This window comes from Aspergillus brasiliensis, assembly GCF_001889945.1.
Source record: "Aspergillus brasiliensis CBS 101740 unplaced genomic scaffold ASPBRscaffold_3, whole genome shotgun sequence".
Lineage (NCBI taxonomy): Eukaryota > Fungi > Ascomycota > Eurotiomycetes > Eurotiales > Aspergillaceae > Aspergillus > Aspergillus brasiliensis.
This window is the reverse complement of record NW_027137444.1, coordinates 2,367,062-2,389,146: the sequence shown is the minus strand read 5'-3', so window position 1 is coordinate 2,389,146 and position 22,085 is coordinate 2,367,062. Positions and strand designations below refer to the sequence as shown.

General features: G+C 51.2%; 9 protein-coding genes across 9 annotated transcripts; 4 read left to right on the top strand and 5 right to left on the bottom strand.

The window, feature by feature from the left end:
* Positions 1–76: 76 nt before the first annotated feature.
* On the bottom strand, positions 77–1,663 carry ASPBRDRAFT_40210 (pyridoxal kinase). Its single transcript, XM_067624306.1, has 6 exons — positions 1,552–1,663; positions 1,473–1,483; positions 1,310–1,389; positions 1,040–1,252; positions 869–986; positions 77–817 (listed from the first exon to the last, which is right to left on the bottom strand). Exons 1-6 carry the CDS (start codon positions 1,603–1,605, stop codon positions 190–192), a joined length of 1,104 nt encoding a protein of 367 aa, XP_067482217.1. The 5' UTR covers positions 1,606–1,663; the 3' UTR covers positions 77–189.
* A 607-nt stretch (positions 1,664–2,270) lies between these two features.
* On the top strand, positions 2,271–3,655 carry ASPBRDRAFT_40208 (uncharacterized protein). Its single transcript, XM_067624304.1, has one exon. It carries the CDS (start codon positions 2,443–2,445, stop codon positions 3,478–3,480), a length of 1,038 nt encoding a protein of 345 aa, XP_067482216.1. The 5' UTR covers positions 2,271–2,442; the 3' UTR covers positions 3,481–3,655.
* On the bottom strand, positions 3,618–6,666 carry ASPBRDRAFT_40207 (AFI1/MesA family protein). The gene is made up of 3 exons (XM_067624303.1): positions 5,624–6,666; positions 5,508–5,568; positions 3,618–5,457 (listed from the first exon to the last, which is right to left on the bottom strand). Exons 1-3 carry the CDS (start codon positions 6,259–6,261, stop codon positions 3,784–3,786), a joined length of 2,373 nt encoding a protein of 790 aa, XP_067482215.1. The 5' UTR covers positions 6,262–6,666; the 3' UTR covers positions 3,618–3,783.
* A 1,052-nt stretch (positions 6,667–7,718) lies between these two features.
* ASPBRDRAFT_40205 (putative calmodulin) lies at positions 7,719–8,304 on the top strand. The gene has a single exon (XM_067624302.1). The coding sequence runs from the start codon at positions 7,773–7,775 to the stop codon at positions 8,124–8,126; it is 354 nt and encodes a 117-aa protein (XP_067482214.1). The 5' UTR covers positions 7,719–7,772; the 3' UTR covers positions 8,127–8,304.
* A 421-nt stretch (positions 8,305–8,725) lies between these two features.
* Positions 8,726–11,138, top strand: ASPBRDRAFT_468936 (uncharacterized protein). Its single transcript, XM_067625739.1, has 3 exons — positions 8,726–9,381; positions 9,458–10,236; positions 10,567–11,138. Exons 1-3 carry the CDS (start codon positions 8,911–8,913, stop codon positions 10,688–10,690), a joined length of 1,374 nt encoding a protein of 457 aa, XP_067482213.1. The 5' UTR covers positions 8,726–8,910; the 3' UTR covers positions 10,691–11,138.
* A 732-nt stretch (positions 11,139–11,870) lies between these two features.
* On the bottom strand, positions 11,871–13,323 carry ASPBRDRAFT_193648 (uncharacterized protein; the record flags this gene model as incomplete). Its single annotated transcript, XM_067620654.1, has 4 exons — positions 11,871–12,723; positions 12,779–12,974; positions 13,025–13,181; positions 13,243–13,323. The coding sequence occupies 4 exons, from the start codon at positions 13,321–13,323 to the stop codon at positions 11,871–11,873; spliced, it is 1,287 nt and encodes a 428-aa protein (XP_067482212.1).
* A 3,041-nt stretch (positions 13,324–16,364) lies between these two features.
* On the bottom strand, positions 16,365–18,216 carry ASPBRDRAFT_73202 (uncharacterized protein; the record flags this gene model as incomplete). The annotated part of the gene is made up of 8 exons (XM_067629204.1): positions 17,866–18,216; positions 17,536–17,668; positions 17,386–17,411; positions 17,149–17,280; positions 17,003–17,073; positions 16,782–16,815; positions 16,676–16,701; positions 16,365–16,435 (listed from the first exon to the last, which is right to left on the bottom strand). Exons 1-8 carry the CDS (start codon positions 17,886–17,888, stop codon positions 16,365–16,367), a joined length of 516 nt encoding a protein of 171 aa, XP_067482211.1. The 5' UTR covers positions 17,889–18,216.
* Positions 18,217–19,369: 1,153 nt separating this feature from the next.
* ASPBRDRAFT_40202 (uncharacterized protein) lies at positions 19,370–20,308 on the top strand (the record flags this gene model as incomplete). The annotated part of the gene is made up of 1 exon (XM_067624300.1): positions 19,370–20,308. A coding segment is annotated over exon 1 (193 nt), but the record flags the coding sequence as incomplete, so codon positions are not given.
* A 176-nt stretch (positions 20,309–20,484) lies between these two features.
* ASPBRDRAFT_52939 (uncharacterized protein) lies at positions 20,485–20,712 on the bottom strand (the record flags this gene model as incomplete). Its single annotated transcript, XM_067626977.1, has 1 exon — positions 20,485–20,712. The coding sequence occupies one exon, from the start codon at positions 20,710–20,712 to the stop codon at positions 20,485–20,487; it is 228 nt and encodes a 75-aa protein (XP_067482209.1).
* Between the last annotated feature and the right edge of the window lie 1,373 nt (positions 20,713–22,085).

Here is a 22,085-nt window from a genome sequence, read left to right as displayed (position 1 = left end):
TTGCAGCGTGATTATGAAGCTTAAGTATAAATTCGCTAAACGAGAAGATAGATATGATCTAATTTTTGAATGAATGGTCCGTCACTGCATTTCATCATGACTGGTGGTGTAACTATGATCAACACCCGTCTATAACTAATCTATAATGATGCTCAAACAATTCCGCCTCGCCATAGTTTAGGGATTGAATCAACGAAACTGCGCCGGCAGATCCTCCCGTCGCCACTCACTTGCCTGAAACTCCACCACTGGTTCCCGCAGATCCTGCGCATGCCGTACCACCCGTACTTCGGCCGCCTTGCTCTTGCGGAGATGCGCCCGCTTCTGCTGGTCCTCCTGGCTCAGCAGCTTCTCCGCCTCATCCGGAACAATCGCGCGCAACTCAGCATCTCTTGCCTCTAGCGTCTTCTCCAGCACGCAGTGCATACTCGCCAGCACCTTCCGGGTAGATTGAGCAAGGGGTAACTCTGTAGCGGGAACATCGTCGGGCGAGACCCACGACTTGGTGCTGCGCAGGGTGGGATCGGCGTTGAACACGGCCTCGCGGAACCGGGCTACCGTGAGGGCGGCGAACATGTCGCCGGTGCCGCTGAAGTAGCAGTCCAGGGCGGGGACGTCGATGCGGAAGAGACGCGGGGCGCCGTCGGAGCGGGTGGTCGAACCGATGACGGTGAGGGTGTTGGGGAGAGGAGAGTCGGAGAGGCTGGCGATTTGCACGGAGGTGATGATCACGTGGGGGATGTTGTAGATGGCGTGGAGAGCAGTGACGGCTTCGGCGAGGGTAGAGAGGGAGGTGATTTTGATTCCGGAAAGGACTCTGCTTTTGTTAGAGGGAGAAGCAGAATATTATAAAGAAGGGATAGCTTACTCGGCTTCGAATTGGTTGGGGAGGATGAGGTCTGCGTGGTGAATGACCTTTTTGTAGGCGGGGACGACGTCGTCGTTGACGTAGAGACGACCTTGATCGCCCATTACGGGGTCCAGGACTGCGCATGGTTATTACTTGCCATACTGTACCTCACAAGGGATGGCAGCTCACCCCAGAAGAAGGAACCGGGATTCTTTTCCGCTTTACGCTGGAGGTCCATGCCAATGGCCCCGACGGCTTCAACGGCTGCTGCACTGGGCGCATAGCCCGAGAGCATGACATCAAAGTCCAGTAGGTTGCTCTGCGTGAGACCTTCATAGAGCGCGGTGATCTCCTCTGCTGTGGCCCGAGTGCCCTTGAATTGTCGATAACCGGTATGATTACCTGGGATCCGTTAATGTGGTTGTTGCGTGGTTACACAGATGATATATGTCTGCTTACTGAAGTGCACGGTGTTCAAGGCAGCGACATCACAGCCCATGAGCTGCATGACCGCAGTGGCCATCTTATTGCCCACATATCTGATCCGTCAGCATGTGTGGGGGAAGTTGGATGCGACGAGACATCATGATAGATAGATGTTGTTATCAGTTATGACACATACCCGTAGACAACCTAGATTCTTGTCAGCAATGCATTAGGGGTACTCCGTACACCCATGGTGGTTGGGGGAGGCAACATACATGGCTGGCGACAGCCAAGACCCTGGTCTCAGGGACGAGAAGATCGGCGGACATGATGAAATGAAGGGGAGCTTGTGGAGAGGAGAAGAAGAGGAGCAGGCGGGCAAGGAACTTGAAGGGAACTTCGATGTCATTCCTTTTCCTTTTGGGTCGGCGATAGGCGAGGTGGACCTCCCTAGTTTTGCCGCATTGCTGATTGGCTCACGGGGCCGGCGTGCAGCCCGTGCTCAGTCGGGAGTTTTTTTTTATCTTTTATTAAGGGCCTTCCATTCGGCATTTCTTACTGAATGTCGATTTGAATAGTTTGGTTCTGAGGGATATGAATAGTTGTTGTCACGGTTCTCGAGTCAGTCGTGACGCTAATCTTTGGTGGCGCCAGTTTCAGACGAGAACACAACAGGCAGAAGAACCGAACTACCAACTTGGAAAAAAGTTCGTCTGCTTTGTACTAGGAGCAAGGAGTCCAATCAGTTGCCCTGCTAAGAATAAACCCCGGAAGAGTCCAGAGTCCAGACTCTTTGCCTGTCGGTCTAGTCTCGACGTTTGTCCAGCCTATACCACTTCTGCCCGTTTTTTTGGCGCACGGCTCACTCCGTCAGGCACGCCCCTGACCCTCTCGTGTGTCTTGTCCACAATGTGCCATGGCTTGATTCCCGTGTGTAGTACAGTAGCCTCATGGATTAGATTAAAGCTGGGTTCCCTCCCAGTGCCCTAACCTACTCAGCTATCCATCCATCATCCCCCTTGCCCTGCCACCGAGCAGCCATCCCAAGACCATGTAATTGTTGACAACCACACTCCTTTTATTTCTTTGCCGTCTATAATACCATACTCTCGTTAAACTCTGATTCCTGGTTCCTCACTCAGGAGAGCCATTCAAGCACCATCACCATGGTGTCCATCTACACACTTCGTGCTCGCTCAGCACGACAACAACACCTACTACCCATCCTTCTATGGACTCTACTTGCCCTCCCATCGGTGACAGGATCCGTGCTGCCGTCCATCGCAGAAATAAGCAGTAGTAGTGGAGAGATCGTCAATGCGGATCTCTCCGCAGCACATACCACCACCACAGATCATCAACTATCACCAGATACCTTCACCACCGAAGACACGAACACCCTCCAACCTCGCACCAGCAACATCACAACCGACCCAACCACATCAACAGACACCACCTTCCCCACCCCCTTCGACACCTCCCTAACGAACAACTTCACCACGACCACCTGCGCGACCTTCTTCCACAACCTCCTAACCAACAGCACCCTAACAAACTGCCACGCCATCTCGCTCCTTCTCCGCGACTCCACCTCCTTCTTCCACAGCCTCACCTCAGCGCCCACCACCTCCAGCATCCTCGACACAGCCTGCGCCTCCAACGTCACCACCTGCACCACCACCCTCAATTCCCTCGCATCCTCCCTCCTCCAATCCTCCACCTGCCTACACGACTACAACGCCGGAAACCAAGTCATTGTCTCCGCCTATACCGACCTCATCACCTACGCACCCATCTACCGCGCCACGTGCCTGCAATCCCCCGTCACCAAGAACTACTGCTTCGTGGACGCCGTCACGAATACCTCCAACGCCGTGGACTACGATGTGTATTTCGTGCCGTATGGGAGTGCGATTTCGAGTAAGCCCTGGCCGACGTGCAATGAGTGTTTGCAGGCCACGTTGAATGTGTATAAGGAGTATGCCAGTGTGGATGGCCAGCCCTTGGCGGGGAGTTATTTGCCCACGGCTAAGGGGGTGAATGGCGTTTGTGGGAGTGGGTTTGCCGATGTTAATGTTACGGTGGGGGTGCTGAAGGATGGGGTTAGTAGTAGTGGTGGTGTCAAAGTTTGGAGGGGAGGTTTGGGGTTGGGGATGATGATGATGTGGAGTGTCGTTTGGGTGCTGATGGGGGTGGTGCAGTAGTAGTGTTCAGGGTATGATATGTTATGTGATATGGTTATGGTTTGTTGCCGGGTCTACTTGGAGGATACTTTAATGTCTATATTTATTACTCTAATATCTACACTCGTTACACTCCCCTCTATTTTAATTCAAAGTATGTGGAAAATGATAATATCTTATTCAAAACCAGGTATATCCAGCCCGTAGGCAAATAAATAAAATATCAAACAGTGCAAGAAGAATATCACAATGTGGTGGTCACTATATCATGTCGTTACAAATATTCATGATACGAATAATTCGGGGTAGTAGTACTGCCGTCCGCTAACTTCGTCGGAAACTGTCTCCCAGAGCCACCCCGACCAGGCTTTGAGGCCCGAAGCTCTCACTCCCCAAGCCTGATGCCGGGCTCTGTGTCGACGCGTCTCGCTCCCGCTTGATCCGGAAGAAGGCCAGCTTGGCGAACCGGTTGAGCTGTGCCCAAAAGTGTCGCCCCGCCGGATGCGCCGCGATGCGCTCCAGGAGATCGACCGCCGCCTCGCGCACCGGCTGGTGTGGGTGGAACAGTCCCATGCCGAGGTAGAAGAGTCCCGCTTGGTTCTCCGGCGTCACGGTCAAAAGCTGGCAGATGCCCGCGTAGTCTTTGACCGCGTGCGCAAATGAGATGTAGATCGCCCCCGACTCGGCCGGCGGCAGCCTCAGCGTTCGCAGCCGGTCATGGTGATGGTGCAAGTCCGGCTTCTGAATCGGCCGTGAGGGATAATACATGGCTGCAATGTCTTGAATGAAGGAGTAGTATGATCGCGTCGTCCGCCAGCCTTCGATTCGTGCCACCGAGGCCATCAGCTCGCGTTGCTTGGCCCCCTCGTCTGGCCACACGTAACCGTGTCCGCGGAGCGTCGTCGGATCGAGCGGATCCGCCTGAAGACCGCTTGGACTCTCGGGCGAAAGCTCTTCGTTGGGCCCAATAACATACAGGTTGGACGCCCCATAGACTGTCTCCTCGAAGGCAGCAGCAACCCGGGTGAACTTGGTGATATAAGCCCGCCATTTCGCCCGAATGGCGTTCTCACCGTATCGGTTGGTGATGCTGCGCTGGACCTCCTCCATAAAGACATTGTCACCGCTGGGATCTGTATTGTTACTCGGTGGCGGATGGTGGTTCATGGCGGCTTGCTGCTGGAAGTACAAGAGTCCTTCGGTGACTGGGGCCGGCTCGACGTGGCTGCTGATCTTCATTCGGCCCGTGGGCAGATCGCAGAGCACATCCCACCATTCAGGATGGTTGGCAAATGTAGGATTTGTCACGCCGGCAATGAAACCGGGGACCCTCAGCAGGTCATCGATCTTCGTCAGATCGGTGTACGGGAACGCATGTCTGGTGAACCCGCGCAATATACCGCCCGACGCAAGGGCGCACGCCGCCAACACTGCCTCTGCCACTTCGCCTGAAGGGCGATTATGCCCCAGGAATATCACTCGCTTCTGAGTCAGCATGGCGTTGACGAGGACAATGATCGGATGGGTAAAGGGCCCACTCGTAGTGAGATGGGGATGGATGGGAAAGGGCTGTGGCGAGGCCGCATGCGGAGTAGAAAAGATTTGGATGAGTTTGATGAGGGAAAAGTCGCCCACTACCTCCGGCCAAATGACCGTCGGTACCTTCACTGGAATGGGAATATCGTTGTAGACGATCTTAGACTCATACTCGTGGGTATCTCGGGGTAGTGTGTATCGAGGGGCGGCCAGCCTCTTCGGGGACGGGGGAGTCTCGTCGTCAAAAGGCCCGCCCTCTTCGACTTGTCGCTGGTGGATCATCTGCTCAAATTTCTCGATGAACATATCCTTACAGTTGCTCGCCTGTAAGATCAGTCGTTCTAAGAGAGATAGCCTCGGCATCAACGACAGGTCCATGGCGTTCACGGCATTGTATAACGATGCGAGCGTCTCCGGGTACGGGTTCTTGAAGTAATCCTCCAGGGCCAGGAGAAGTAAAGGCTGTCATTGCCGGTCAGCTCCACCACATGCGCTGTTTTGGATGAACCTACTTTATATATATGTAGGAAGGAATGTCGCGTGCAAATCGCCATGGCTTTGACCACTGCACCACTGTGATTGTTCAGTATTGACCAGACAGCCGGAAAACCATGGGAGTTGGACATACCGCTTGACGGAATTATCTTGCTTCGTATTTACAAGATTGAGCACATACATCAAGGGTGGCCCCTCGCCACCCTCTTCTTCGTCGCTGCTCTCCTCCTCGGTTGACCCGCCTGCATCCTCGCTATCCCCGTCGCCGCTCTCTGCATCCCCTATCCGGGACTTCTTTTTCTTCTTCTTTTTCTTGCCAGTACTAGCGTCGTCGTCCTCGTCCGCATCCGCGCTGGTGTCCTTGTGTAAGAAGAAGATCGTCCAGTCCTGGCTCCGAACGTGCGTCTGATCGGGAAGCATCAACTCCGCTAGCATACTCTCGTCGCCACTGATTGCGGCAGGATACTGATGTTCCATGATCGGGCCGCGGTCAATGTGGAACGACGCCACGAGGATGTACTCGACATGTCGCTCGGGCGAATCTCGGGGGTATTGTGATTTGCATCGGCGCGGTTTGGGATAAAGAGCAGAGGGACCATTGCCCAGCGAGCGACGACGCGCCGAGTTCCCCGAACTACTGGGGGTGCGCCGGTGGATGATGGAAGGGGAAGGGGATAGGCGGGGATGGCCATTGGCCTTGGAAGGATTGGTCGTGGCCGCAAGCGAGAGGGAGGAATCGTCAGCAGGTCGGTAGGGTATTGAGATGCTCATTTTCTGGCCGGGGAACGGGGGGTCGAGGTGGACACGGGGGTCATTCAGATCGAGAGCGGATCGGGGGTGGCAAGTGATAGCTCCAGAAGACCGGCGAACAATGAGCACGAGGATAACGATAATAGCAGCATACTCGATCAATTATCCCAGTGAAAAGCCAAGGCGACCTTACTCAGGCAACGGATACAGTCAGACTGTTAGACTATCAGTCATTGTCAGGGTTCGAGAGCCAGGACGGACGGGGGGGAGGTTCGTCGATCGGAGGATTAGTCGGGATAGACTCAGGGGAAAAAGAAAGGGGACGAGAGCCTCCAAAGCCCACGCACCGACGATGATCTCCACAGCGGGGAAAGGCGACGGGAGACAAACCAGCAACCACCGACCGCCATGGCCTCAATGCACGCCGTTGGGGGGAAAAGAAGGAAGATTGCAATAGGACGCAATGGGCACGCGAGATCTAGGCCATGAGATCTAGACCACAGGATAGAATACTTGCTTAGACCGATGATAATAATAGAGAAGATATCAATAATCTGAGATGGAGGATCGGATCTCTTTCTCCGTGCAGTTCGATTGAGGGAACTTCAGACTTGCAGAACTGCCGCTTCTTGCCTTTCTTGGGCCCCGCACGTGCCCCCTCCGTATCGGCCCGACTTGAACCCCCGAGCCTTGTTTGTTTGGCTGCCTTTCCCTTCTGGGAACTATGTATGATATCTCCATCTCATCTATCCTGCCATCTTTCCCCTCTTGATCCCTCTTCACTGTATGTGTGTGTGGATCTCCCCAATCTGGTAGGGAACACTGTACAGTTGTGTGTCATCGCCTTATTCATTTCCCCCATTGTTAATCCAACATGGTAAGTGCTCTTCCTATCTCCTTCCGCACTCCGCTCACCGCCGTATCTCCAGGTCACCTCCAATGCCCCCTTCAGGCCATCGCCATTATCATTTGGCTCCCCTCGACCCTCCCCTTTTCGCCGTCCGTCTACGCCCAACTCCCCTCCCCAAGGCCGTTCAAGCACCCCTGGCAGCTCCCCCGGCCGCGGATACACTCCGGTCCAGTCTCCGAGCAAACTCAAGGAATCATACACAGTCGAGGAAGATGACGGCTCTTCACCCAAGAGCAAGCCCAGAAGTCCCATTGCACAGCCTCGTTTCACACGAGAGGCACCCCCCTCGCCAACGAGGGGCGCCAATGCTCCGGATACGTCGCCGTCGCTGATGGAAGCCAAAGCCACGAACATGATGGCGGCGTCATCTGACGCAGCAGCCAAACTCCCCCCCGCACAACTGCGGGAAATCAGAGAGGCCTTCCAGGTCCTGGACCGAGATAACGATGGTTTGGTGGATAAGGACGACGTGGTGGATGTGCTTACGAACGTGGGTATGTAAAGGAAGGCTAGCTAGTGGATCGTTTTAGGGCGATGACATGTGACACTGACGCAACACTGCTCGACAGGCCAAGACCCGACTGCGATTTCCAAATTCTTCCCTTTGGGAGGGCCTCAGACTATGAATTTTCCCACCTTCCTCAATACCCTCTCACAGCTGCTCGCTCCCCTTTCTTCCCGCCAAGAACTTATGAATGCCCTAGCGGCCTTTGACGAGGACGACAGCGGTCAGATCGACGTCGACGAGCTGCGCGATGCCCTCTTACACACAGCGAATGAGGATGGAGACCATCCACTAACCGACCGGGAGATCAATGAGGTGCTCAGTGGATTTACGGGGCGCCGAGCGTTTGGTGGGAAAGGTGCTCGGGCAACCGGCGGAGGGAAGAGGGGGGAGGTATTCCGATACCAGGACTTTGTCAGTGGGATCATGGGAGGGACGGAGAATGGGTCGACGAATCGCCGCGACGCCTAGTAGATAGCCGCAATGGCGGAGTGGGAATTATTGCTTATAGTTCGGTAACGGCGTTTCGGATGTGATGAGGCATACCAATAGTTAGGGAACCGGACTGGCTCTGGCAGCCATTGACCTGCAATTCTGGATCTGCGTAGAAGACAACAACAAGAACAACAACATCAACATCAACACTAACATCACCACTACTTGCTATTGTAGACGCCCTTCAGGGCAGAGCTCCATCTTCGGCGAAGTTAAACATGACAGACCGACAGGGGACATGTCACGATGGAAATAAAGTTGACAGGGCGAGTGCAAGACTCGTGGGCCCGCGAGGCATAAGGCCAGGAATTTCCCATGGCAACTGAGCTTTTTTTGCTCGCGTCGTCGCGTGTCCCCGCATTCCGTCCGTCGGCAAAAAAAGCCCGCCATCAGATTGAAACTCTCAGAGTGACTTAGTAAAAGTTAGTGATGAATCCAAGCTGCAGCAGAACCCCCTAAGAATCCATAGATTTCTTGCATCGTCCGGCGTCGTGTCTTTTCTCCAACCATTCATTCTCACACCCCCCATCCTATTGATAATTCTTACATGTTATAAATTATTCTCTGGATCTCTTTTCAATCATTATCATTATTACATTTCATGCATCATCTTCCTGTCCCTCTTTGATCCGGTTCAGGAAGATGGTTTTGTCTCTGCGCCAGACGCAGACCCCCAATCCTTGCTGATCCAATCGAGCGTCTGTCCGTCACACCTGCAGCAGAGCCCACTCTCCCTCTCCCTCCGCACCCCCCAGCCAGCATGGCGCCCTCCGAATCCTCTCCTTCTCCCTCGTCCTTTCATCCCACCCAGGCCCAGCTTGATCTCGCTGCTCTGGCTGGGTCACCTTCACCGCGGACCATGCGAGGCTTGCGCAAGATCCAGTCTCACCAAATCCTCTCATCTCATCCTCCTTCCTCAGCTCATCCGCCGTCGGGGCGCTTGTCTGCTGGCGCCGAGGAGCTCTCCCAGCCTCCCCAGCTGGACTCGCCCGTGCGACTGCGCTCGCACCGCCGGGCGCGCTCCAACAGCGATGCCTCGTCTCGAGAGGCCCCTGCCATAGGAACTCAAAAGCGATCGGCCAGAAAGACGGGTTCTGGGTTTGGAGTCAAGCGCTCGGTCTTGGAGACTCTCCTCCGGGACGGTCCGCACCAGGGCAACCTTCAGGAGGGTCTCCAGGAGCTCCGGTACCTCGTTCTCTCGACACGAGTCGAAGCAGACGCGGATGGCATGGTATATACCCTCGTGCTCTTTCTGCCCCTCGTGGGATGACGAGCGACACGTCCACTAACACTATCGCGCGATACAGTCAACCTACCGAATTTACCTCTGGCTCGTCCTTCTCGATGTTTCTCCTGTTCCAACCGACGAATACCTCTCCCTCATCCACCGTGGTCGCTCCCCAGCCTACACGAAAATCCGCAATGACACATTCCGCACACTGGCCACAGACCCCCTATTTAAACGTCGCGTTACAGAAGCCAGTCTGATCCGGCTGCTCAACGCTGTCGCATGGAAACTTCACGACGCAAAGAATAAATACCGATCGCGATCGCGTCCCTCGTCCCGTCTTCGAGAGATTGAACTCTTAATCAACACACCCCCGAGCATTGAAGAAGAACCTTCGCCATCGGGAACACCAGGTAGCGTCGCCAGCAGTTGCGGTGGCGGCAGTGGGATTACAAACGAATCTGCGATCTACGTCCAAGGCATGAACGTGCTCTGCGCCCCGTTCCTCTACGCCGCTCGCAGCGAAGTCGAGGCCTTTGCCCTGTTCCACTCGTTCATTACACGCGAATGTCCCGGTTACATCCGCGGCGCCATGGATGGGGTCCATCGGGGACTGCGCTTGGTCGATCAATGTTTAGAGATCGTCGAGCCCAAACTCGCGGCGTACCTCTTCTCCAAGGGCCTACAGGCGAAACTGTATGCATTTCCGTCGGTGTTGACCCTCTGCGCGTGCACGCCTCCTCTTCCGGAGGTGCTCCATCTTTGGGACTTCTTGTTCGCGTACGGAACGCACCTGAATATCTTGTGTATTGTGGCGCAATTGATTCGAATGAGGGACACGATCCTGGAAAGTCCGAAGTATGTTTTTTTTTTTTTTTTTTTTCCTTTCCTCGTCTCTCCCCTTTCCCACACTAGTTCGTCCGCCCTTCCTTTTCATGTTTTCTTTTTCCTCGTCCGCCTCATCATTCCCCAAAAAGCAAAAACCATACCACCACAAAACAAAACAAAAACGGGGGAAAACAAGACAAATCAGATCCCCTCAGAGCACAGCCCCGAAACACAGCTCCCTCTGAGAAAACAATTCTCCTGGGCGTGATCTGATACCCCCCAAACCCAAAACAAAGCCGCAGCAGACATCCCAGAAAATCTGTGAAGTAAGATAGCAGCGCTAACATGACCCGTTCACAGTCCCAACAAAATCCTCCGATCCTTTCCACCACTCGACGCTAAAGAGATCATCGCCCTGACGGTCCTAATCGTCCGCAAGATCCCCGAGCCGCTGTACGCTGAATTAATCGACCATGCCAAATGATGGCATCACGTTTCATCCCTTTCCCTGTTTTCCAGCTACCTAGCTAGCCAACCAGCCAGGCCAGGAAACTTGACTTCAGCTACAGCTCCAGCTAGCCACGAAAAACCTACCCTACCTGCGGAGTACCACCTACCATCTAACCCACCGAATTCGCCACCTACTACGTTTCACCACACGGACCCGGACCCAGACTCAGACCCAATACAATATTCCAAATTGGGACTAATGTGTCCGTCCCGGCCCCCTACTACTTATATCCACGCCTCTTTTTTTCTCACTTTCTTACGTACGCACCGGATCTAACGATGACCTAATTGAGACGTCTCGTACTTTACCCCTTTTGTACTTGTATTTTACATTTCATTTTGACATTTTTTGTTGAACAGTTTCTGGCGTTTTTTTGTTTCTCTTGTTTTCTTTTACTTTCTCATGAGAACTAACCGACTAACACAACCTAACCTAACCTGTATGTATTATTGATTGTTATGAGAGCATGATATCATTGATGGAACCGAGATATGAGAAAAAGATGGAAAAAGCGAAAACGAAAAAAGGAAAAAGAAAGAGAGAGAGAGAGGAAGCATATAGGAGAGTGAGTGAGTGATTGATTGATGAATTGAATGGGGACGGGGATGTATTTTAGACTGGAGATGTGGATTGTCTTTTTTGATTGACCATGTTATTTATCAAGGGCTGACTGACTACTTACTGGTCGGGGTAGTCAGATAGATGCGATGAGATGGATGACTCATGAGTGAATGATGAAATTGATTGAATGCATCATGGCATTTGCCAGATATTGATTGTTTCTCTCTCTTGCATTTGAACAGAAGAAAAGGAAGAATAAGTTCGACTTATGGTAGACTTCTAACCAATCAATCATCCTATCTATGTAATGTATGTGTTATGTGTTGTAAACCCCCTTTCAACTCCCCTGGACGCCGTATTTCTCACTCACTCATTGAAAACCTCGCACAGAAATAGAGACAGAAGAGTAAAAGATCATGCACATATAACAATGATCACATCCAATACCAGAGCACATCAAACATAGCGAACCCAACCCCATGATCCCGTTCTATTCCCGCCTTTACCCTCTGAAAGTAAATAACGATGACAATCAAATAAGATCTGCATATAGATGATTACTATAAGCCAGTAGATATGGGAAAGTTTGCGGCTAAGTAGCCACCGCCTTGTTCCCAATGTTGGACCCGTTAACAACAAGAGGTCCGCAGTGGTCGCCCGATTTTGACGATGTCGACGTCGACGAAGACAGCGAGGATGACCTCGGGCTATTACCAGGACCAAATGGTCCTTCCTTCTTTGCGACCGGACCGTTCATGTTAGCGGATGGTGCCGAAGCAAAGACAGGACCGGCGTGTTTCTCGCGGGTCAGACTATATGCGAGATGGAGACTCCGGTCGATCTTGACGCGGATTTTCGCGTCCATGAAGTTGATGCCGTTGTATTGCGCTACAACACGCTTGGCTTCATCCGCTGTGCGTAGGGTCACCCGCGCGAAGCCTTTACAGCGGCCGGTGTCGGGGTCAGTGGACACCTCGGATTGCTCCACTGTGGCGCCGCTTTCTTCGATGAAGGCACGAAGGAGCTTGTCCGTTGTGGTGGGACTGAGGTTCTGCACGAATATAGTTCGCCGTGGGGAGGAACGGGGACCTGGGCCCCCGGAATGGTAGATCTGCGGCGCGAAAGCCGGGTTGTAACCGTAGGAAGCTTTGCCGGACATGTGGGCCCGGCGTCCGGGTAGACTAAAGCCGCCATGTGCTGGGGCGTCAGGGAATGGTGGCAAAGTCGAAAAGGGATATGCGGGGAGAATGGGAATAGTAAAAGAGTCACCGAATGAGTGGCGGAGAGGAGCAGGCGATGGTGGAATGCCTGATATGGGCTGTTGTGTGACTGGATCTGTAGGGAAAGGCATGAAAGGATGTTGAGGCATTGCCAGGGGATTGACCATGGGGCCGTAATCAGTGGCTGGGTATGTCGGGCAGCTTGGACTGGCAGACAAGATGGGTCTAATGCGTTGTCAGTTGTCGCCTGAGGGAAAAGGGATTCAATTCCTGTACGTACTCGGGGGAAATGGGAGACGGAGGCACTGCCATGTTCTGTGTTGATCGCGGCGGAGTTGAGTAGCCTGGTACGTAGTTAGGTGGGACCACGCAGGTTGGACTCTTCGTAGGTCCAGCAATTGGTCGTGTAGGTGAACTGGTTCGTGCTAATGTGACAACCAGGCTCTGGCCTTCCCAGCCGTTGGTAGAAAGCCTGTCTAAAGCACCCTGTCAGCTAGTTTCTACCCATCTGAGTCTTATCACGCACGGTAGGTCCGCCATGCTTCGTCTTCGTTCTTCACGATGATCTGGCCAAGACCGGTTGGAAATCCATGTTGATCATCATATACCACTGCTTGACGGATGTGCAAGGCTGTCTGACGGACTAAGTCTTTGAGTTCTTGCCAACGACAGTGCGCCGGTATCTGCTTCCATGGTTAACTAGACAAGATCGCTTGTATAAGATGTACTGTGTGCGAGACATACCCCCTGAAGAAATAAGACGAATTCCTCTTCTGATCTCCCAGATCTTGCCATCCGCCCCTTCTCGCGTGGAGGGAAAGGCATGATAGTGTGGTATAGTAGGGTTCGATATGTCAGATCCCCTGAGGTGCTCGGAGAATGGATGAAGAGTATGTGGGCCCCGTGAGTTTAAAGCCTGCGATCTTCTAACGAATGGACTAGTTCCGACGTCTTCAAGCTTCAATGCGCAGGATGGACTTGGTTAGCAGGGGGGTAGTGACCTAGAGACTAGATTATAAGTATCGGGGTTTGGTCTGACGCTCTCACACCCGGTTATGACCAATGATGCCCAAGGGGATTATGCTTACTGGTTCGTCCTTCAAGACCCCGGTCACTAATCAGACACTCAGGTACTGATTGAAGAAATGAAAGCGATCCACAGAAAGATAAAAGATCGAGGACCAGTGCTTCGTGGGTTTTATGTCAAGACAGGAAGACAAGCGCCCGAGAGTTGATCGACCTTCTACATCGAAAGAGGTCCACCGATGGCGAAAAGTGTTGAGACCGGTGCTGAAGGAGCAGCAGCAGCAGCAGCAACCACGGCAGGTACAGTAAGGAGGGCCAAAATAAGAATAGCAAAGGCAGTAAGAATGTCCGAGGGAGTGGAAACAGAGAGGATAGTTGGACTCGTGAGGATAAGATTAGTGGAACGAGGCCAGGAAGCAGAAGGAAAATAGACAAAAGCCACCGATGCATCCGCTGACGAATCAAAAGGGGGCGCAGTTGATCCTGGAGAGCTTGCGAGGGAATTCTGGGCCTGATGCCTGGAGCAGACTGGGATGGATCAATTTGGGAGCGCTGGCAAAGGCAGATGGGAGGAGGTGTGGTAGTGATCGCAGTCGAGGGATCGAGGGAGGACGGGGCCCAAGCAGGCTGATGATGATATGTCATGCATGATCAACAGTGATGGATAAGAAAAGATGGAGACTCACTATTGAGCTTGAGTGGCCGGAGAAGTGATGGAGAAAGGAAAGAGGGAAAAAAAAAAAAAATCAAAACAAGATGAGAAAAAAGAAGTTGAATGATGAATGGGTGAATGAGGAGAAGGGGGAAAAGAAATGAAGAGGAAAAAGTAAATATACTAGTAGTTTAGTTGGTATGGCTGACTGACTTGCTGGGCATGAACTAAAAACCAGTCATTCAGTCAGCCAGTCTGTCAATCAGGGCGAATGGGTGAAGATGAATTGATTGAGTGATTTCTATCTGTACGACTTGATGAATGCTTCATATAGTGCTGCGTGAGATTGAACTAACTAGCAGCTGGTACTCCTCAAATAGCACCAAGAAAATGTACTGTCAGGGACTAGAGTAGGAGTGAGAGAGAGGAAGTATATACTAGAACTTGAATTAAGGTACTGCAGTGATTGGTAAAGATCGGAAAGTACCAAGGCAAATGGCGAGGAGAAATGGAATAAATCGCCAACAACAACCATCCAACCCAACATCAAGGATCCAGCCTTCCATTCAGTGGCACTCTCATCACCAACGACGATAACCTCCATGGACAAATAACTCATCACTCATCACATCTATTTCCTCTTCATCAGCGCCTTCATTTCCAATACACTCGAGTACGTCACGCTTGGCAGACAGGGTTACACCGCCAGATCTCAGGGCAGCCACAACAACAACAAGGTCTCTGTCCTGTCCTATCATCAAAGAAGTAGAATAAATTAGATCCAAAAAAAAAAAAAAAACAATTAGTCAATTAGAGATATACCAAGAATTGCTGATACAATGAAAAGACTTGATGGCGGACTATCCGCCCTGCATCGCCCTGAAATGCAAATGGCTTTGTGCTTTTTCCGTTAGTTAATATCAGCATCTTCGTCACCGGTCAGCCCTGCGGTGGGCAGGAAGATTTTCTCCTTCAGAGAAGGGCAGCCAACCAAAATAAGAAGAGATCCGAAAATTAGACCAGACAGCTGATGAGATACAGAAACGGTGTTTCTTTTTTTGTTCGGTTTCCTTCTCACCCCTTGGGTCACCTTCATCATACTAAGTAAGCAGCACTGCAAGCAAAAATAGAATAACCTCAGCCCTGAATTGGGGAATGTGGAGTTACACAGTCGGACTTGTCTCATGTCTGATCGTGAGAGCCTGCAGCATCTTCACCCGGACCCGACCTCTAACCCCTCTCTCATCAGGCCTCTCATTCTCTCATTGCTGCACTAGTGAGTCGAATTAATTGTCTCGTCTCAGCTCATGTCCCCACAGATAGTCAGTCAGTCATCCAAGAATGCATCGCAGCAGAGACCGAAGTGTAATGCAAGAAAAAAAATAAATAAATGAAGCAGACAAGCCAGAATACCCGAGCAATCGAGCTTCACAAGCAGCCTATTGAGCAGTTGCGTCTCCCAGTCGGATCCAATCTTGCCCCTTGATTCGGTTCTTGGACCAGCCAGATTCGGCCGGGAAGATCCCTGAAGCAACCTGCATATGAGGTATCCATTTCAGCAACAGTCATCGCCTAGGTAGGTCGGTCCGCCCGGGAGTACCTGTCCACTCCATGCATCGAAACCTTGCCACTCAGGTCACCGCCGGCGCTGAGCGATACATCCAAAAGAATTGTCACACAAAAGTGTAGTCACTGGGAAGCGTTGGACGGGAGACACCAACCAACGCCCGGGCAGCAGGCGTCAGGCTCCGGTAACCGCTGCGACCAGGAACAATTGGGATGGGGAAGGCTGAAAGTGGAAGAGGATGGCATCGTATCCCTTTACGGGAATCTACAGCTGGGAAAATAGAAAGAATTAAATTGGAAAGTTATCAGGAATGGCCATTTCAAAAAGTTAGGCCCTGGAATTAAACTGCCGAGATAAGCCGTTGCCATCCGAGTCTAATCTGTCCGCGCCGGGGCCTTGACTCTTCCGAATCTAGTAGGGATGGCTGTCTGTTTCAGTCGCTTTTAGATGTCTTCTGTAAGTGTGAGTGAGTGATCCTGTTTGTCTATTCAATTAAGCCCGGGGGGAGTCACGATCACGGCGGCAGATCGCAGACTATCTATCCAACCTTCCCCAGAAACTCCGCTAAGAATCGATAGTCCGGACGATCGACCATACAACATAGTAGACTTTAGTTGGTGATTAGGCAATAGGCACGCTCTCTCGCTCGAGTCCCTCCGCCCACGGGCCCGCGGCTCTGGTAGGATCTCCCACTAGCAGTCATTCGTTGGAAGACTCCATACCCAACCAGGCGAACAATCTAGAAGGGATCGAGGTTTTCACGACCCGTCGGGGTTCCGGGGACCTTAGATTTTGAAGCTAGAAGCTGCTAACTAGATATCCGTCGTGGCTGGCTCAAGATCTCTCCACTTGGGATGGAACCATCTTTGAATCTTCATATTCCCGATCAGGGAATACTACGCTGAATGTTCCTGGTGCCGGTGGATTAGTACTTGTCGCGGTCGCGTGGACGACTAAGCTTTGATCGTGTCACTGCCGTACGAGGGGGTTGAAAATGTCCTGTCCCTCCGTGCCTGGTCGCGGCTACCGATTACATACATGAGCAGCACAGTAGTCCACGGACTATTGAACACTACGACCTATTCGATGTCTGCGTGGAACCTCGATGATGGGAAGATGAATCTCTTGTGATCGTAGCTACGGGGCGTAATCAGTGGTCTGCTGTGGAGCGAAAACCCAGATTGCTTCCTTTCTTTGGATCGTAACGTTACTTTGATATGATACTGAATCTCGAAGTCATCATTGACTTAACTAATTACCTTCCCGACTGAGACAGGCCGAATTGGGAGATCCGTCGATCGCCCTCGATTCCTCAGGACACAACAAGTCACTAGACTCAGACAACTTAGTTACTAGTTACCATGGAAGAGAGCTCTGAAGAACGAGCTCTACCTGTCACATGCACTGATCGCAATTGGTAATCCCAATCCTGTCAATCTCGAGGCTCAGTCGGGGATTATCTGACATTTCCGGTGACACGGTGACCATGGGAGAAATCGTCTGCCGACCATGACACCGGACAGACCGTTCTGCAATACTTGGAGGGCTTATACAGTACCACGCACATATGCGTGCACATGATGCTCTCCCACTTGGTAACACCATCCAAGTTGATTACCTGAGTCTTCAGTCTCCAGCGCACAGCCACCGAATTACACTAAGCCATTTCTAAAATGTGAGGCTTGAGGCTTCTACGGAGTGCCACCCATCCCCTTCTCCCCCCCCCCCCCAACGCCCCCCTTCTGCCCTTCGAGCGCCTCTCCCCATCACCCAGTGCTAACCCCGATAGCACCATAGCACAGTGGACCCCGAGCAAAGCAGTCGAGACGATGAAACGAGGCCAAACCCACGGCGAAATGAGCCACGACCCACTGATCAGCGACACCAACCATTGCCGACACCACAAAAGGGGTTGGTCAGGCAATCTTTCGGGTGTGGCTTGAAGGGCCGCCCGTCACATCTACCTTAGGTAATCCAGTGTGAATTTCCCTCTTTGCGATGGTAGTCTGCAGAAAAAGCAAAAGCCAGTCTAATGTGAGTGATCTCCGAGTCCCAGACAGCTGACTTGCCGTCCCCGGCTCGCTCGGGGTTCGAATCGGGCTCTGAACTTCTGATACACTACAAGCGTGATAAGACACCTGCCATCGATCCGATCACGGCCTCTCTTAATGCGGGGCGACGCCAAAGTACTTAGTATTCGCTCACACTTACGTGTCCGTGTTACAGGCAACCAGGCTAATGTCCCCATCGCTGTAAGGGGGAGGAGGAGGAGGAGGAGGGGTGGGCAAAAAAGAAAGGAAAAGGACAAGATGGAGGGGTAAAAGGTCCGTGAACGCGCCGCGCCCCCCATGTATACGGACTTTACCGTCGTTGTTTGCTTGGTGTTGTCACGCTCTAAAGTCGGGGGGGAGGGAAAAAAAAAAAGAAATAGAATAGGAATGGAGGAAAGTGAGACTCCCCCCCTCCTTGGCGCCAAAATACGGAGAAAAATCCTAGGAATCACGGGGTTTTAGGCATTACACGAACTACGGGGTAGTGACCATTCCAACCACTAAACCACCCAGCCTACTTACAATTGCAGTTAGTAGGGACTCAGTATCTACAAGCGACTAACCCAACACGGAGTACGCTCAGTACTCACATTTTGGACTCCGCTTAACGCTAGTCAGAGCTAGCCTGGGAACCGGTGCGTTTTTAGTCTCTTAGTTGTTTTTGCCCAGCGTTTAGGACCAGATTACCAGTAATAGCAGTAATAGCAGTAATAGCAGCAAAAGAGTAGAAGAAGGAAAAAAAAAAAAGGTTAGAGAGAGAGAAAGTGAACATGACTATGTTGTCCTCCCACCATAACCAAAGAGAAAGTAATAGTATTAGAATCACCCATTAAACCAGACCATAATAATAGATAGTCAGTAGGTAGATAGTTAGTACGGAAACAATAACAAAAGAACCACCACATTCCTAGCTAGTAACAACGGATTTATCCCGCCTCCCAAGCCCATCCTACTAATCCGACTAACTATCTAACCTCAGCCTCGGACATAAGACATAAGGCGCGTGGCTTGAGCACCAGCACAGCACAGCACAGCACAGCAAACTAAGACTACTCCCACTTAGTTAGTTAGTTAGTTTCAGTAAGTAATAAATCGTATCTACTAAGTATCTATCTAGTATCTACGGAGCACGGAGTACCTAGCTCCTATAATCCCAGCCGATGATCCCTAGGTTAGTAGTGACCACCTTCCCGTCTCTTTCCCTATCTTTCTTTTCTCTCTTTTCTCCCGGGGGTTTTTAGTGGTTTAGGCTCGGGATTTACATTACGATTGGCACGGCGCATGTATGTATGTATGTATGTATGTTTGTCACAAGAAGAAAGGAGGCGGCGGGGTTAAATGAATGAAATTGAAATTGAAATCTGGAGATCATTTCGAATCAATCGATCAATTGATTGCATCATTGATGCTTCAGGTTAGTTATATCTGTCATTCTTGCATGCCGGTGTGGTTTCGGATGGGGAAGGTTTTATTTACTTACTTACTGTCTATAGTAAGTATGTAGTAGGTTTTGATTTGAAATTGGAGATTTGAAACGCAGATAATAGTAGGGAGATTCGAGTAAATTTGAGTTGTGGCATGTGTGTAAATCTGCAGGGCTTATTTGATGGCCTGCTTCTTTGCTTGTATTGTAGATACTACTGCATTAGGTAGGTATGGAGTAGATGGGAGTAGATTTCGCTAATATAGTTAACTGGGTATGGTATTGTAGAGTGGGAGAAACAAAAGGCATGGTGAATGTAGATCATTTTTGCGTCGTCTTTCACACAATAGAATCATAATCAAATAATCCACCCCCTTTCCAAATAACAAATGAAAACAAAGTACAGGGTATCATAGTAGGCTAGGCTAAGGTAGCAAGCAATTCTTTCAAAATAACAATAATAATATATCCATTTCAACAACAGAGAAGATTTCTCGGTGCGGTATGGTGCGAGTGGCGGGGATGGAAGGAACTGGATGATCATCATTGAGCGGAGCGCTGTTCGCATGGAGAGTGGGACTCTGCTCAACGAGATGATCATCATCAATCAGCCCTCGCTCGCCCCTCGCCCCTCCCCTCTTCCCCCCCCTGCCTTGTCGGTGACACCGCCACGCGGCCCCGCGCCAATACAAATTCCAATTCCACATGCTGAATTTAATATTCATGTAATGTAGGGGGCGCGTCGCGGGGTGGGAGGGAGGAGGTTCGATAACTTGCAGTCGCGATTTGTATGCTTGGTTTGCGACAGCACATGTATCGCGCCAATTTGCGAAATAATCGGCATGGCACCGAGGAACACGACCAGATTCAATAGCTAGTATCCATATGGGGGGAAGCGGGTGACGCAGGAGTACAGAATCAACATGCGCAAACCCTCACTCAATCAGACACAACAAAGAATCAACAACCTGTGCCAGCACAGTAACATTGGTCCCGAGTAATGCATTGTTGGGTTGAGTAAACGGCGAGGCGAAGAAAAGGTGTAGAACCAGCATCTTGTCACGTCAAAAGTCGGCTTTGTGTTTTTTTTTCGCTCCTCTTCGCCCGTTGCGGAATCCCACCATCGAGCTGGAATAGGAGTTGGGCGTACGAAAAATTTGTGTCGCTTTGTCGGTGGTGGTGGTGGTGGTAGTGATATTGTTCCTTCTCTGATTCCCTTGAGTTCGCAAAGAAACGTGGGTTGGTTGACTGGTCCGATTTGCGGGCTTCAGCGGATGAAGCCGACCATGGATGCGCAGCGACTGCAGTAGTAGGAATTCATGCCGAAACGAACCACACCGGGAGAGGATTCGTTTTCGAGACTCATAGATCGTTGACAGCGGGAGCAGCGCACAATGTCGAAATTCATGGAGCCGGGCGTTGAGCCTGTCGGGGATGTTACCCCCTTTGTGGCGCCGGAAGGTTGCGGTTGAACTTGCACCGAGGAAGAGCTCATCTTCTCCTTTCCGCTCCGGGGTGGGGGTCCGAAAGAAAAAAAGATGAGCTTTGTAGTGGCCAGTAAAGTTGGGCGCAATATCGATAGTCGGAGTTGTGCAGACTGAAGGACCATAAAAGGTCGAAAATGGAGTTGAAGAATGGGGAGGGGAAGGGTGAATGGTTATTTAGGCACGTTCAACTGGGTGGCGGAGTCGATTAGATTGTCTTGGAAAACACGGAAATACAACGGCGATAGCGTTGTATGGTTCTGGCGGTGCCCGGGTAGCTTAGTAGGTTGATAGGCAGCAGAGATTGACCACGTGTGAAAGGAACAACAAGAAGGAGAAAGGATAAGTTCCAGACGACAGTGAAATAATAGGCAGAAGAGTTAAAAAGGAGTGACCGAAGAATCGAGCTGGGCTGGGACGTAGTGACTGGAAGGTATCTATACTACCAGAGCCCAGCGCCAAGCGAAGTGCTCAGGGTCAGATCGATCCACTTTTTTCCGCGCCTGTTTTGCACCAGCCTGAGCTAGTTGGGTAAAATAATAGTCCTTTATATTATTTTCTGACGAGGCACAGGGGAAAGGAGGAGGCGGCGTTGGGGGGAGGGCAAAATAATGAAAAATAAATAAACGAAGAAAAAAAAATTACTATTTTATAATTTTTTTTTCTTGTCTCTCTTTAAAAATAAAAATCGACCCAAGACAGGGGGACGGTCGAGCTTCAAGAGACTAATAATAAGAATGAGGCTAGCAATCAATACCGATTGAGGGATAAGGCAGCCGATAGTTCTTGGGAGAAAGCTGCTGCTGTTGCTGCTGCAGCACGGAATGTGGATGCCAGTTTCAGAGTTGAATCTGGAGGATGTCAACTGTGAGAGATGGAGGGCAGGCGAGGATCAGTCCTTCATGTATGTAGGCCGGATTGCTTTTGGGATGGAATGACGATGTTAATATCTTAGTCTCAGGTTGTTGTAGAACGACGACATGCCATGACATGAGAGGTGGCCGATTCTTATGACTTGAACCTGTTGAGGGGAGGGAAAGTTGTCTGTCCTGTCCTGTCCTGTTCTGTCCTGTTCTGTTCAGCTCTGGTCGGGCTTGTCTCACAGGTTGGCCGTAATTTCAGTTCCGGGTCGTCTGGAGGTACCAGGGCATGCTGGAAGTTACCAGACGGTTACAGACACCATCCAGTGGTGCGTTGACTGACCATTTCTCTTCTTCCTGCCTTGGAGTCAGTCTCCTGCCCTCCCCGGTCGCATTATGGTTCTTCGGAAACCAGTAGAGTCGATCGATTAGAGATCGGTCGACAATAATGATGTGATCTTAATTCATTGTCCTTTATTATTGATTTTGACTTTCAACTGTCCTGTCGGTCACTTTCCAAGCAA

Excerpts from the sequence above, each read along its gene's own strand:
- ASPBRDRAFT_40210 (XM_067624306.1), bottom strand. The coding sequence starts at position 1,605 with ATGTCCGCCGATCTTCTCGTCCCTGAGACCAGGGTCTTGGCTGTCGCC. Across the intron at positions 1,253-1,309 it reads CTTGAACACCGTGCACTTCA|GTAATCATACCGGTTATCGA; the intron begins GTAAGCAGACAT and ends AACGGATCCCAG. Across the intron at positions 987-1,039 it reads TCCCGGTTCCTTCTTCTGGG|TCCTGGACCCCGTAATGGGC; the intron begins GTGAGCTGCCAT and ends AACCATGCGCAG.
- ASPBRDRAFT_40208 (XM_067624304.1), top strand. The coding sequence starts at position 2,443 with ATGGTGTCCATCTACACACTTCGTGCTCGCTCAGCACGACAACAACAC.
- ASPBRDRAFT_40207 (XM_067624303.1), bottom strand. The coding sequence starts at position 6,261 with ATGAGCATCTCAATACCCTACCGACCTGCTGACGATTCCTCCCTCTCG. Across the intron at positions 5,569-5,623 it reads CAAGATAATTCCGTCAAGCG|TGGTGCAGTGGTCAAAGCCA; the intron begins GTATGTCCAACT and ends GAACAATCACAG. Across the intron at positions 5,458-5,507 it reads CCTTCCTACATATATATAAA|CCTTTACTTCTCCTGGCCCT; the intron begins GTAGGTTCATCC and ends CGGCAATGACAG.
- ASPBRDRAFT_40205 (XM_067624302.1), top strand. The coding sequence starts at position 7,773 with ATGAATTTTCCCACCTTCCTCAATACCCTCTCACAGCTGCTCGCTCCC.
- ASPBRDRAFT_468936 (XM_067625739.1), top strand. The coding sequence starts at position 8,911 with ATGGCGCCCTCCGAATCCTCTCCTTCTCCCTCGTCCTTTCATCCCACC. Across the intron at positions 9,382-9,457 it reads AAGCAGACGCGGATGGCATG|TCAACCTACCGAATTTACCT; the intron begins GTATATACCCTC and ends CGCGCGATACAG. Across the intron at positions 10,237-10,566 it reads ACGATCCTGGAAAGTCCGAA|TCCCAACAAAATCCTCCGAT; the intron begins GTATGTTTTTTT and ends ACCCGTTCACAG.